Raw genomic sequence first — 13,365 nt, forward strand, 5'->3', positions numbered from 1 at the left:
TTAACTCAATCCAGGGGAGCTGGCGATCTCCTCAGGGTTGTAATAAAGAGAGAATGAGAATCACCAGAGGGATCCACGCGAATATCGAAGCTCAAGTCAGAGCTTCTGGGGTTCAAGCAAACCGTTGCGGTCTCTCCGTCTCTCCGGTTCTGGACGCAGCGGATTATTAATAACCCGGGCAGTACACAAGAGTGCCGTAACTCCGTTGAGCTTCCACTTCTATACTCCCCACTTTTCTTCATTTACATACGAGTATTCTATTTGGAGTACGAAGTACTGCAGTCTGCTTAACTTACAAGTACATGGGACGCTGCCAACTCAGGGTGGGGCCGAACTAATCGATCGCAGAAGCATATTACTACTCTATCGCGTGGGCAAACCAGATGTCCCGAGCATGCAGGACAAATCACGAACAAAAGAGGCGCCCAGCCCAAGAATCCGACTTTGTTCATGGTATCTGCCAAGACCAAAAAAAACAAAAAAAAAACAACATTGCGGCCATCTCCAATGAACACATTGTCTAAGACATTTTACATTCGGATATCAAGATGATCACAGTACATCGATAGTCTCACTAGATGATTATCTTTGAAGGAGCCGTTCATGCATGACAAGAGACATAACAAATTTCCCTTGAGGTGCTTCTGATTCATCGAGAAGCCGCGAACCTGTTTCTGAATGGTCAAACATGTATGTCATCGTCAGATCAGGGTCTATCCCTTTCCTCGGCGCATTTAGTCCGATTTTAACGGCACACACAAGTCTAACCGAGAAGAACGCTCAGGGCTTGTGACCAGCGATCTTCACCCGTCTTGAATTCCTCTCTGATAGGTAAAAGAACGTGATTGCACGCCCCCCTTTTTTATGTTTTTATCAATTTTAAATTCTATGTGTTATACTCTATATCTCTTTTTTTCGAACCGGAAGATTCCCCTGTGGACACCGCAAATTGCGCCTACTGACGCCCCTGGGACCACCAGCTGCAGCTACGTGCTTGGAACTTCGAGTCAATAGGTTCTTTGCACGTTGTGGGGTGCGGATCGCCGTGTGGGCGTGGTGTGTACTGCGTGCAGCGCCGCTATTGGGCATATTGGGCTTCACACTCGGGAAAGCAGCCCCGCGGGCTTAATTATAGCACAGATATTGACAGCTGGGCCTTGCAGGGCTATTCTCTACAAGATTCGGAGTACAGAATAGCAATTAATAATAGGAAGGGATTTGTTAAAAAAAAATAACTTATGAAATATGTACTGGTAAACTTTGATAGGTAGCGTTGCCATTCCATATGACAGCATTCCTTTGAAGGTATGGGAAACCACATTAAACAACTGAAGGCGGATGGGCTGAAGAGGGAGAGTGAAAGAAAGATAGAGAGATTTGGGGGAAAAGGGTCTAACCTACTAGTAGCAATAGACAATGAATATCCTAAGTACTCTGTAGAATACCCCAAGACATGTCAAAAAGAAAAGGCTGGCACGGAATGAGGGCGCATAACGAACGTTGGAGAGTGACTGCCCCTGAGTATGCAGCCCCATCCACACAGACTCGCGGGTCTTTCTAGTGTCGACTCTCTCCGTATTGTTGGACCCGGTAATTTCAAGTTGACCATCATCTTCTTCCTCATCTCCTTCTGATTTCTGTTTCCCCCCTTTAACCACCCACTCCACGAGGCTTGCTGTTAGTGTGGATGCTCACAATTGGGCAAGGACGTTGTGTTCAGATCATCTCCACCCCTGGTCACCCACCTCTCTCTTTTTTTTTGTTCCTCTCGGACGAACTCTTTGGTGGATTGGTGGATGCATACTCTCTTGTTCCTGTGGTTCCTGGTTCCCGACTCCACATCTTGAAAACACACCTCCCTTTCCACAACTCTCTCCTCCCCTCCCAACCTCAACCTCCGACCTAAGCCAACCACCTTCTTCCCCCCTCTCTACTCTGATTTCCCCCGGGTTCATCAGACCGAGATTTGTGCTGGGGGAAAGAAATTGCAATTCGGCGCATCCCTACTCCGACCCTGTGGGCGCGGATTCTCCCACTTGCGCCGTGAACGACCTATTACGACCCATTAACGATGGCCTTTTTGTTTAAATCGAAAAAAGCCCAACAGGGCACTGCGCTCCCTCCGGCATCGAGAAATGTTCACACTTCCGAGGGGTCTACTTCGTCAGCGACGCCGCCCCTGTCCAACGGACCCAAGGTCGAAGGAAATGCTTTTGCGCAGACCACGACTCCGAGCAGCAGTTACAACAACTCTCTCAACTCCGCCACAAGTCCGACTAGCCCGGATTCCGTGAGAATGCGACAACGCGCCGAGTCAGAATCTCAGGTAAGTCTCCCTAGGAAATTTACGGCGGCACATCCCGCAGAAATCAGAATCCCTGACCCTGGTTGTACTTCAGGTCCAACGGCCGCCGCAGGGCCCCAATGGTGTGCCTCCGCACAGTCCAAACTCGTCCCTATACCCATGGTCACAACGTCGTCTCAACTTCTCCACACCCCAAACGAACCCCTTCCCCCGCTATGGCGCCGCTATCAATTCAGTCGCTTCGAAAGAGGGTGACATCTACATGATGGGAGGGTTAATTGATGGCTCTACTGTCAAGGGTGACCTGTGGATGATCGAAAGCAGTGGCGGTAGTTTGTCTTGCTTTCAGGTTGCGACGGTGTCAGAAGGACCCGGCCCCCGAGTTGGTCATGCCAGCTTACTTGTCGGAAATGCGTTCATCGTCTTTGGTGGTGACACCAAGATCAATGAAACCGACGCCCTGGATGATACTTTATATCTTCTGAATACTTGTATGTTGTTAGGCCCTTCCTGCCCCCTTTTAGCTAATGCTGACCCTGGTCCTCAGCTTCTCGACAATGGTCTCGGGCCATCCCTCCCGGCACCCGTCCTTCCGGTCGCTATGGGCACACATTGAACATTCTTGGCTCCAAGCTTTACGTCTTTGGTGGACAGGTCGAGGGTTTTTTCTTCAACGACTTGATCGCATTCGACTTGAATCAACTCCAGAACCCCGCAAACAAGTGGGAAGTTCTTGTTGCCAACAGCCATGAGGGGGGTCCTCCAGAGGGCCAAATACCTCCCGCTCGAACCAATCACTCACTCGTCAGCTATAACGACAAGCTATACTTATTCGGTGGCACAAACGGCGTGAAATGGTTCAACGATGTCTGGACTTTTGATCCCCGAGCTGGTGTCTGGACTGAGATGGACTGCGTGGGTTTTATCCCTACGCCCCGAGAGGGCCACGCATCGGCCTTGGTCAATGATGTGATGTATGTGTTTGGCGGTCGTACGGACGAGGGAGTTGATCTTGGAGATTTATCTGCATTCCGGATTTCTACACGCCGCTGGTACTCTTTCCAGAATATGGGGCCCGCTCCGTCCCCACGATCCGGCCACAGTATGACTGCCTTTGGTAAACAGATCATTGTGATGGCTGGTGAGCCTAGCTCGGCTCCAAGAGATGCCGCAGAGCTCAGCATGGCGTATATTCTCGATACCTCCAAGATTAGATACCCCAACGACTCCCAATCGGCCGATCGTGGTGCAGTATCCGGTGTCAGAAAAGCCAGCATGGATAAATCAGGCCCTCCTTCGGGTCGGACGTCTCGTGAAGCTCACAATGCGACACCCGATCAAGGAGCCCGTCGCGGGCCTACTCCCTCACGCGAAAGCCTAGTGCAGGCCGCAAATGGTAGACCTGGCGACTTCGGCTCCAACCCCAACCTTGGGCCAGGATCTCGACTTCCTCGGGCTTCAATTGCACAGGCGCCCTCTGGACCTCCACCCCCAGGGCAAGCCCCATCCCCAGGGCCTCGCCCCAACGGGCCCCAGTCTGGACCCCGGAGCAAGACACCCACCAAGAATGAACGCGGCTTCACGCCAACTGTCGATATTCGAGTTGCGAATGCTGATAGAGGTGCAGAATCACCCGTCGCAAAGGATAATCAGGATAGCTCCGCCTCGTCCGGTCAACGCACCCCAACTCAACAACAACAAAAGATAAATGCGAAGGCCATGGAAGCTGGGGAAGCGGCCCCTCTGATCGCGCCAGCGCGTCAAAGGTCACTGCGCTCGCATCGTCAACGTGGCTCAATGGACAGTGCAGAAGAGTCGGTTCTCGGACGTCAAGCCAGCATCGACGGCTCAATTGAATCTCGAAGCTATCGCAACTCTCGAAGCCTCGCTGATGAACCTCGCTCGCCACGACTAACCCCCCACCAAGAGGCATTGATTAAGGAACTCGAGGCCGCCAAGGCTCGTAATGCTTGGTACGCTTCTGAGCTAGCACTGGCGAAAAAGGGTGGATATGTACCAAATGCCTCAAGTAGCCCCGCCCTGGATGACCGTGCAAGAGAGTCTCTAAACGATGAGGATCGTCCGCTAGTCGAGGCATTCCTCGCAATGCGGGCAGAGCTGAGCAAAATGCAAACGACGGTGGACCGACAGGCTGCGATCGCTTCCAAGCGCATTGCCGAGGTTGAACACCAACGTGACGTGGCTGTAAACGAGGCAGCTTATTCCCGCGCCAGGCTTGCTGCTCATGGCGGCAGTCAACGTGGAACACCCCAGCCTGAAGCTCCTCGCGAGGGAGAAGATGAGCGACCTACCGACATGGGTCGGCGTCTTGCGCTGGCTCTGGCATCCCAGTCTGAGCTCAGAGCCAAATTGGATATTTTGACAACGGATCTATCGCAAGAGAGGCAAGCGAAAGAGCTTGCGGAGGATACCAACGAGGCTACTCGGAAGCGCCTCGCGGAGCTTGAAATGTCAAATAATGCGCTGGAGGCGGAGAATCTTCGAGCGGAGCTCCACCGTGCCGAAGCCACTGCTCGGGAGGAGTCTCTACTCCGTTCTGAGGCGGAAGCTTCCTTGCGACAGATCACCATTGACAAGGAGGAGCTTTTGACGCAGGTTGAGGACCACTCAGGCCGTTTGAAGGACTTTGGAAGCAATTTCGGTGGCCTTCGAGAAGCTGTCGCCGCGTCCGCCGCCAAAGCAGCAATTGTTGAGAAGCAGTTGGGTGAGGAAAGAGAACGCCGCGAGGGCTTGGAGAAGAAACTTCTGCAACTTCGATCTGAGTACGAGGAGCGAACCACCGAGCTTGAGAATGTCAACTGCCGCCTTCGTGACGCCGAGGAGTTGGCCGAAAGCCACGCTAAGGAAGCAGAAACCCATAAGATGGCGTTTGTTTCAGGCCTTGAGCGTGCTTCCTCGACTGATTTGGAAGCTTCCATGCGATCCCGGGCTGACCAGAGAGTTGCCGCCCTAGAAGCTCAGATTGAACGGTCTTCGACTCTTGCGAAGGCTAACCAGGCTGCTGCCGATTCCGCCGCCGACAAATTACGTCGCGCTGAGGGTCGGATTGCTGGACTCGAGGCTTATCAAGAACAGGCTAGTCGAGAAGGCTTGCAACTTCGCCGACAACTCCAAAGTGCTATGAAGGATAGCCAAGCGGCAACTGCAGAAATTCGGGACCTGAAGACCCAGCTGGAATCTCAACAACGGGAGACTGGTGCATTAAATGTTCAACATGCGGCTCTGAAGGATCTGCTTGGCGAACGTGGCATCAATCCTGATAGCCGTCGGTCTCCTCGTCTTGAGTCCCCTGGCTCCCGCTTTGGGACTCCAGAACAGAGCAGGTTGCGCGAGCTTGAGCAACAGCTATCTAATAGTATGAAGGCTCACGAAGATATGAAGTCTGGCTTTGAGACTCGAGAGCAGGAGGCGGACAAGGCATTCCGAGAGAAGCTTGAGCAGCTTGAGAATGATTACCAGTCCGCAGTACACTACGTGAAGGGTACCGAGAAAATGCTCAAACGCATGAAGGATGAATTGAGTCGTTATAAGACACAGAACTCCAAGATGCAGTCTGAATTGGAGGCTGCTCAGAAGAACGCGGAGGATGTTAGCAACCAGTCAGAGATCTCTGCTGAATGGGAGGTCGAACGGTCTCGCCTGCAGAAGTCCATTGCAGAGCTTGAGCACAACACTTCTTCTTCTCTCGAAAACCTGGAGGGGCAAATTTCCGAACTAAAGGCGCAGCTTGTGGCTGCTGAGACCGAGAAAACGAGTGCACAGAATGAGTATCAGCGCATCAAGGAAGAGATTATGTCGACTGCGGAGCGCAGCCGCGCCGAACTGGATCAGCTGAAGCAAGAAAACAGCCAGCTCGAGACCCGCGCCTCGGATGCGGAAAAGAAAGTGAACATGTTGTTGGAGCAAGTTGAGACTTCGGTGGGCCACTACCGCCGTCAATCACAGCATGGACAGGGTCCTAACGGGATCTCACGCAGTCATAGCAACGCATCTAGCAATACCGTCAGCGGTAGGCCACGAGCCGATAGCAACGTCTCCCAGGAGTCCACCTCCTTCCCCGATAACCGTGGCTCCATGGCCTTGGACTCTCTCGCCAACGAACTAGAGGCCCTTCGCACCCACTGGGAAAGCACCAACCGCAACTATCGCCTGAGCAGCCAGCTGGACATGGAGCGAACTCCGACCAAGGAGAATAGCGAGGGACCTGCTTTGATGAGCGACAGTCTAGCAGATTGGAGACGACGACTTGACGAGGAAGAGCGTGTGAGTAAGACCAAGCCGCTGAATGTCGGCAATGGTCCCTCGAATGTGATCTGAGTGACATGAGTTCTATCTCCCTTACTCTTATTACCAAATTTCTACGACCATGTGCCCTGAGATATGTCAATCTGCACTTTCTGAGCCATTTGCACATGTATTTCTTGTTTACAGTCCTTCGTTTGTTTCTATCTGGATTTTGCGCAGCATGGTCGTTTTGTATGATGATTGATCCCCTCCACCATCGTTAGTTCTCTTTTTTTTTTCCTTCCCCTTTTTTCTTCTTTCTTTTCTTCACTTTTTTCTTTCGTGGACACCGAGGGACGGGATTCCCTTCTTTTGTTGTCTTTGGTTTGTGTCGTCGATCCCTCTCTGCATCCCTTGTTTCCTTTTCTTATACCCCGGTTTCCCGATGTTCATTGGACTCTGGCTGTACCACTAGCATCTATTCACATGAAGTCTTCGCTGTCGTTGTCGTTATCGTTGTTATTCTCTTTTTATAGTGCGAAATCATGATCGTTGAACAATGAAGCACCACTTCTTTCCATATTCTCCATCGTAAAAGGTTGCCCGCATGTTTGGGCAATGTTGGGTTTAACGCCATGCGAGGTGATCTAGCCAGTGGTTTGCCTGTCCCTTTGTTTGTCATCTGTGTCTGACACCGAGGCTTTCTGCGCCTAAACTGAATTCGGACAAAATGTGAGGCAGGCGGAGGTAGAACTGAGAACTGAGCAAACATAGCACTGCATGAGGGACATTCAGTTCGGCCGTAACTGGGGGTATTAGTATGTACTAGTAGTAACATGAGACATTTCGGGGCTAGGAAAATCCCGCACGATGTTGATATCGGACCGTACCCTTCCTTGTACTCCGGGTAGAAAACTAATTACGAGGGAAATCCGGAATAATTTCCCGAGTTTGAGGAGGGTATAGAGTACAATATGAAGGCGCCTGTTAGGTTTGACGCGAGGCTCTTATTATTTTTTGGTGTGACATGTATCCAGAAACCAGGATTTGGAGAGTCTGGGGTCAGCTGAGGCGGACTCCGATAATGGCCGCGCCCAGAATGCCTGAAACCTGTCAAATGATCAGTACTATCTTCCAGCAGGGCAGCAAGTTATGCTATCGATTATTGCTAGTAGGGTTCAAGAATTGATATATCCTATACAGAGTATCTACCCTAGCCTTATATTGTATAATTGCTTCGTATCTACGGAGTATAGCTATTTCGAGATCTATATTTAGTGATGCATAATAACACCAAAGCCTCTTTAACGAACTGTTGCAGCCCAATACAAGTGGTTACAATACTTCAATACGGTAAGGGGCCTAGCCTAAACTCCGTACTCCACACATATTAGGACACACCGCTCGCACGCCCTGCAGAGTACAGAGTACTCCATACAATACATACAATACCATACACATCCAGCCCCTTCGCTACTGTAACTTGAAATCTCCCTCTCCTCTCTTCACCGACTACCGCTGCATATTACCATTATTGCCTTTTACCCCCCTCTCCTTTCCCTTCCCTCCCAACTTGAACCTTCTCCCCCCTGTCTTCAAGGCTTTGCCCTTGATCTCTCTTCTCTTATCTCTGCCTCTATTTCCTGTTCCTCCCGACACATCTGAGTCTTCTCTCGTCCTCCCCTGCGCTCTGTACAAATATTGTACGGTCGGCATTGGACCATTTCTGTTTGACCCGCCTTTGCCCTTCAGGTGAGCAAGTTCCTTTCGTCGTGTATCTCGGCCCTCTACATCATCATCCTCCCCCTCCCGCTTCCCCCGGTGGTATGATAATCCTGTCTCCGCCATCTGAAAGACACACATTTTCTTTTCTCCAGTTGCCTGCATAGCCAAGTGTGGTGGCCAACACTCTGCAACCGCCGAGCCCAGCCTCTCGTTGCTCGTTGGCCTGAGGCTCAATCTCGTCACACCCCCTCTCCAACCTGTTGGGCATTCACTGCAGCCTCATCATTGTCCCATCGTCCCTTCACTGCTTTTCAAACACTTCTTCTCCAATACACACGTTCTCATCACCAACTTACCCTCTCTTCACCCCGCTAACACAATATCTAGCAGTTTCAAGCACGGCTACTCGCTGTGCCGCCCTAATCAATCAACATGACGACTATGGTCAGTACCACCTCCGACCGGACCCTCCTCGTTCCTCATATTCACCACCCTACGACGTTTGGATACCAATATGGGAATCATACGCCTGGGAAACCCGGATTACGAGCTGGCTCGAACGACCGGAATATACTGACATCATGCACAGGATCTGCGTGTTGGTAACAAATACCGCATTGGCCGCAAGATTGGCAGTGGTAGTTTCGGTGATATTTATCTCGGTATGATTCATTTCTAACCTTCATGATACAAGGGTCGATGGGAACTGACAAAGGTCTAGGAACAAACATCATCTCCGGTGAGGAGATCGCTATCAAGCTTGAGAGCGTTAAGGCCAAGCACCCCCAGCTGGAATATGAGGCCCGTGTGTACAAGTCCCTGGCCGGTGGTGTTGGTATTCCTTTTGTCCGTTGGTTCGGTACCGAATGTGACTACAATGCGATGGTGATCGATCTCCTGGGCCCCAGTCTTGAGGACCTGTTCAACTTCTGCAACAGAAAGTTCTCCCTGAAGACCGTTCTTCTCCTCGCCGATCAACTCATCTCCCGCATCGAGTACATCCACGCCAAGTCTTTCATTCACCGTGATATCAAGCCAGACAACTTCCTTATGGGTATCGGCAAGCGCGGCAACCAGGTCAATGTCATCGATTTTGGTCTCGCCAAGAAGTACCGCGACCCCAAGACTCACTTCCACATTCCCTACCGTGAGAACAAAAACCTTACAGGTACTGCTCGTTATGCCAGTATCAACACTCACCTTGGTGTTGAGCAGTCTCGTCGTGACGACATGGAGTCTCTGGGTTATGTCATGCTCTACTTCTGCCGTGGATCTCTTCCCTGGCAAGGTCTGAAGGCTGCTACCAAGAAGCAGAAGTATGACCGTATCATGGAAAAGAAGATGACCACCCCTACCGAAGTCCTCTGCCGTGGATTCCCTAACGAGTTTGCTATTTACCTGAACTACACTCGCTCGCTCCGTTTCGACGACAAGCCCGACTACTCGTATCTCCGTAAGATCTTCCGTGATCTCTTCGTTCGTGAGTCCTTCCAGTACGATTACGTCTTCGACTGGACCGTCTACAAGTACCAGAAAAACGCCGCCATGATCGTGGATGCTACGAAGAAGGATAAAGACGATGAGCAGCAACGCCGTCAGGCTGCTGCTACTGCCGCCATGGGCCCCGGTGGCGCTGCTAAGCCTAGTGCCATCTCGGGCCAGCGCCGTAAGGTTATCGACCGCGGCACCCTCGACAACACACCGGACACCAACCGTGCCGTGGGAGGGAGTGACAGGATGTGAGTACATGATACCTGGTTCCGTGTAGGGAACCCCTTTTTTTAAAACTTTGCGTTTGGCTGTTTTTTTGTGACGCTGGCGTGGAGGACCCTACAGTTCTGAATCTGACTAATCGCATAGTCTTCGGCGTTAGGCTGCGTTCTGCCTCGAAAGGTGCTGCTCTAGGTTATGGACCTTCTGGTAGCCGTTCGAAGCGGGACGATGGTACAGGGGCTCAGTGGTACTAATTGTGTGAAGCGTTGCAGTGAGACCCATGTCTCCTGTATTCTCACTTTAAACCTAAGAAACCCGGGATTCCATTGTCATTCGCCGTGGACGCAACATTGCACTCGCCTTCTCGGATTTCTTTTTTCTCCTTGGGTCTCCATTCATTCTTCAAATCTCCCACAGCCCTTCAACCCTATTTCGATCATCTTTCGACTTCAACCGTTTCGATCTGCCATTGTTTGTTCGCCTGCTCATCCTTCCAACTTGCGGATATCGCCATTTACTCTTGGTCGATTTCTGCGTCGAGCTTCCGTCTACTTTGGCAATTAGTGTTTTTTCTTGTTCGGATTCTTTGCCCCCGATATTCCCGGGTCAACCGATAACTCAACTCTCGGAACGTGTTTGAATGATGGCTATTCTTGTGTCTTCGCCTTTGATGTTTGCGACTTGGTAGCTTGCTTCCACTTAATCACCACCGCAAGCAACTTGAAAGGGAAGACTGGAGATGCGAATGACAGCATCGAATTGGACAGGATAATATTCGTCTTTTTTTTCTGATCCTTTTGATTGCTGGTACTGGACGCCCTGGAAACGCATACTCGGATGCGTTGCCCCATCATCATCGCCCCTTTTTCTCTATTCGTCTTGTTTCATTCTCTCATCCCCCTGTCTTTTTTGTCCTTGTTCTGTTTTTCTTCTTCTGTTTTTGTGCAAATCGACGCTATCTGGGGACGAGGTGACGGCCGGCAACCCCGGCCGAGTTGTTGAAGTGGATGTACGGAATGACTTCTTTGGGGTAAAGATGTTCAAAGGCATAAGAGGTTCCTGTTGTGGGTTCTTGTACAGGGGCTCTTATTTTGCTCGGTCTTTGAACATCCTCCATTCGGGGAAGATCAAGCCTGCTTTGGTAATTGGCGACGGACGTGGATAGGGTCGCTTCCGGGGTGGTTTCGCGTCGATTGCACTTGTACTTTTCTTTATGTTTTTCTAGCCCTACACTTCACTGCTACTACTACAGCACCGACATCTCCAATTTGTCTTGTCTTTCCCAACCCCCCTGAACGGCAGCCGGTTCTGACGGTGACCATGCAGCACGACTACGGATATTCTTATGAATTCCGACCAGTCCTGACCAGGTTTCGATGGAAAAGCCTGCCTTTCACTTTTCTTACAGTCTAATATCAAAATCCTTTACCCCCACATTAATTTTCTGCGTAGGTGGCGGAGACTACTAGTAGTATTGAATTCTTTTTTTAGAGTTGCGGTGAGATCATCGAGTCTGTACAGAGTACTCGGTAGTTCGCCCGGTTCTGGCCCGTCCAACGGCCAGACGCGATCCACCAGAGACATCTGACTACATACTGTAGACGTGCGAGAGACCTAATGGTAGATAGAGTATATAAAGAACGAATTGTGGAATCGAAAATGGAAAATAGGATTCGTGTCAAGACGGTGCTTTGTGGCGTAATAGTTTAACTAGTAGTACTTCATGTTGTATGGACTAATAGGACGCCGAGTATCGGTGCGGGACAATCAGTCAGATCTCTCGGGGTAAAACCCACGCTTGAAGGGTCCATCCCGCCGGACTTCATATCTCTCCCATTCCACCTTCCATCTTGACCACCAAACGAATCTGTGCCCGAAAGAAAGTCTGTGGCGTGATGGACTATTCCAACTACCCTGGCAATCAGTCCCAACCCTTTTCGCTTTACGGGCTACCCACCCCCGACCAGCAGCCTCAACCACCCTCGGACGATGGACTCCGCGATCCCTTCTCCCTGGTACAATACCTCCTCCCTGTATTCTATTTTTGATAGACTTGATCATCTGACTCTAGTCCTAGAACAACTATAACCATTACTTCCCTGGGTTCGATCCTTCTGCCCGCCTCGACCCCTCCTCATCCTTCGTGCCACCGCCACATTCGCCGCCGGACTCCTATACCAAAGCCTCCGTCTCTAGCCATGACCCGAATAATAATATCAAACCAGGCACCTCCTCAATTGATGGAGATGAGAATCAGTTTGGCGACCCGGCTTTAGGCCGAAGTAGCAGCGAGGAGAAGGACTCGATGACTCCAGCGCAAACAAAGCGCAAAGCGCAAAACCGAGCAGCGTATGTGATAACCCGAGTGAGACTTCTACAACAATACCAAGCATTATATGCCGGTTATCATCAAAAAACTATCAATCGCAGGCTTGGTTGAGATCACGCTGGCTAACAGAGTTCAATGTTTAGTCAACGCGCATTCCGCGAACGCAAGGAGCGCCATGTGAAAGACCTAGAGGATAAAGTCAACAGCCTGGAAGATTCATCCACCTCTCTCCAAGCAGATAACGAGCGCCTAAAGCGCCAGCTCGCCAAATACGCAACCGAGAACGAGATTCTGCGCGCGACATCACATTCTCTGAATGGCAACAACAATGCTCCGGCGAAAGAACAACCTCAAGTCCCCGTTACGGGACCCATGAAATACACCCCCATCGACTTCGTTTCCAAAGTCACCTCTGAGGAGTCAGGGTGGACTCCACACCCTGGTTCAACACCGCTGAGTCCTCAGAGTCCGCAGCAACATCGTATCACAGTGTGCCAGGTTACCGGGGAGAAACTTCTCGGTCCTGGCGCGACGTGGGACCTCATCCAGAACCATGAGCTCTTCAAGCGCGGTGAAGTGGATATAGGTATGGTCACGGAAAACCTCAAGGGCCTAGCCCAGTGCGATGGCCAGGGCCCTGCTTTTAAAGAAAGCCAAGTGCGGTTAGCTATTGAGCAAAGTGCGGCCGAGAGAGATGAATTACTTTGATATAAATGATATCCTGAATTTTTGGGGTTGACGGGCGGATGATATATGACCGGTTTCCTTTTTTTTTTTGCGGAGGCTTTTTGGCTACTTTTTTTTTGGCTCTGGGTTGCGTGGAGTTTAGCGAGTTGGCAACGGATCTACCTGGGTACCTTCAGTTAGTATATCTACTAGGCAGGCTTCTATCTGTTCTGTCTCATCAGTACATTGAAGTCGAAACTACTATTGAAACTTCTTTCACCCACAGTATTAGGCTCAATGGTGGCCGCTACTGAATACTAGTATGATTTACTGTGTCCAAGTTGTCACAGGAACAAATTCAAAAGTAGAGGAATGTACAATT

At 50.7% G+C, this 13,365-nt stretch overlaps 3 protein-coding genes across 3 annotated transcripts; all 3 read left to right on the plus strand.

The window, feature by feature from the left end:
- Window positions 1-2,071: 2,071 nt before the first annotated feature.
- N7533_006854 (putative cell polarity protein (Tea1)) lies at window positions 2,072-6,643 on the plus strand (the record flags this gene model as incomplete). Its single annotated transcript, XM_057103504.1, has 3 exons — window positions 2,072-2,326; window positions 2,400-2,796; window positions 2,853-6,643. 3 exons carry the CDS (start codon window positions 2,072-2,074, stop codon window positions 6,641-6,643), a joined length of 4,443 nt encoding a protein of 1,480 aa, XP_056958461.1.
- Window positions 6,644-8,707: 2,064 nt separating this feature from the next.
- On the plus strand, window positions 8,708-10,242 carry N7533_006855 (casein kinase 1 family protein; the record flags this gene model as incomplete). The annotated part of the gene is made up of 4 exons (XM_057103505.1): window positions 8,708-8,719; window positions 8,865-8,937; window positions 8,997-10,014; window positions 10,149-10,242. 4 exons carry the CDS (start codon window positions 8,708-8,710, stop codon window positions 10,240-10,242), a joined length of 1,197 nt encoding a protein of 398 aa, XP_056958462.1.
- A 1,641-nt stretch (window positions 10,243-11,883) lies between these two features.
- On the plus strand, window positions 11,884-13,025 carry rsmA (putative bZIP transcription factor (Fcr3); the record flags this gene model as incomplete). The annotated part of the gene is made up of 3 exons (XM_057103506.1): window positions 11,884-12,003; window positions 12,066-12,337; window positions 12,461-13,025. The coding sequence occupies 3 exons, from the start codon at window positions 11,884-11,886 to the stop codon at window positions 13,023-13,025; spliced, it is 957 nt and encodes a 318-aa protein (XP_056958463.1).
- Window positions 13,026-13,365: the final 340 nt, after the last annotated feature.

The sequence above is a fragment of the Penicillium manginii genome (genome assembly GCF_028828005.1).
Source record: "Penicillium manginii strain IBT 31320 chromosome Unknown utg000005l:1.0-5665137.0:1.0-5668048.0, whole genome shotgun sequence".
NCBI classification, from domain to species: domain Eukaryota; kingdom Fungi; phylum Ascomycota; class Eurotiomycetes; order Eurotiales; family Aspergillaceae; genus Penicillium; species Penicillium manginii.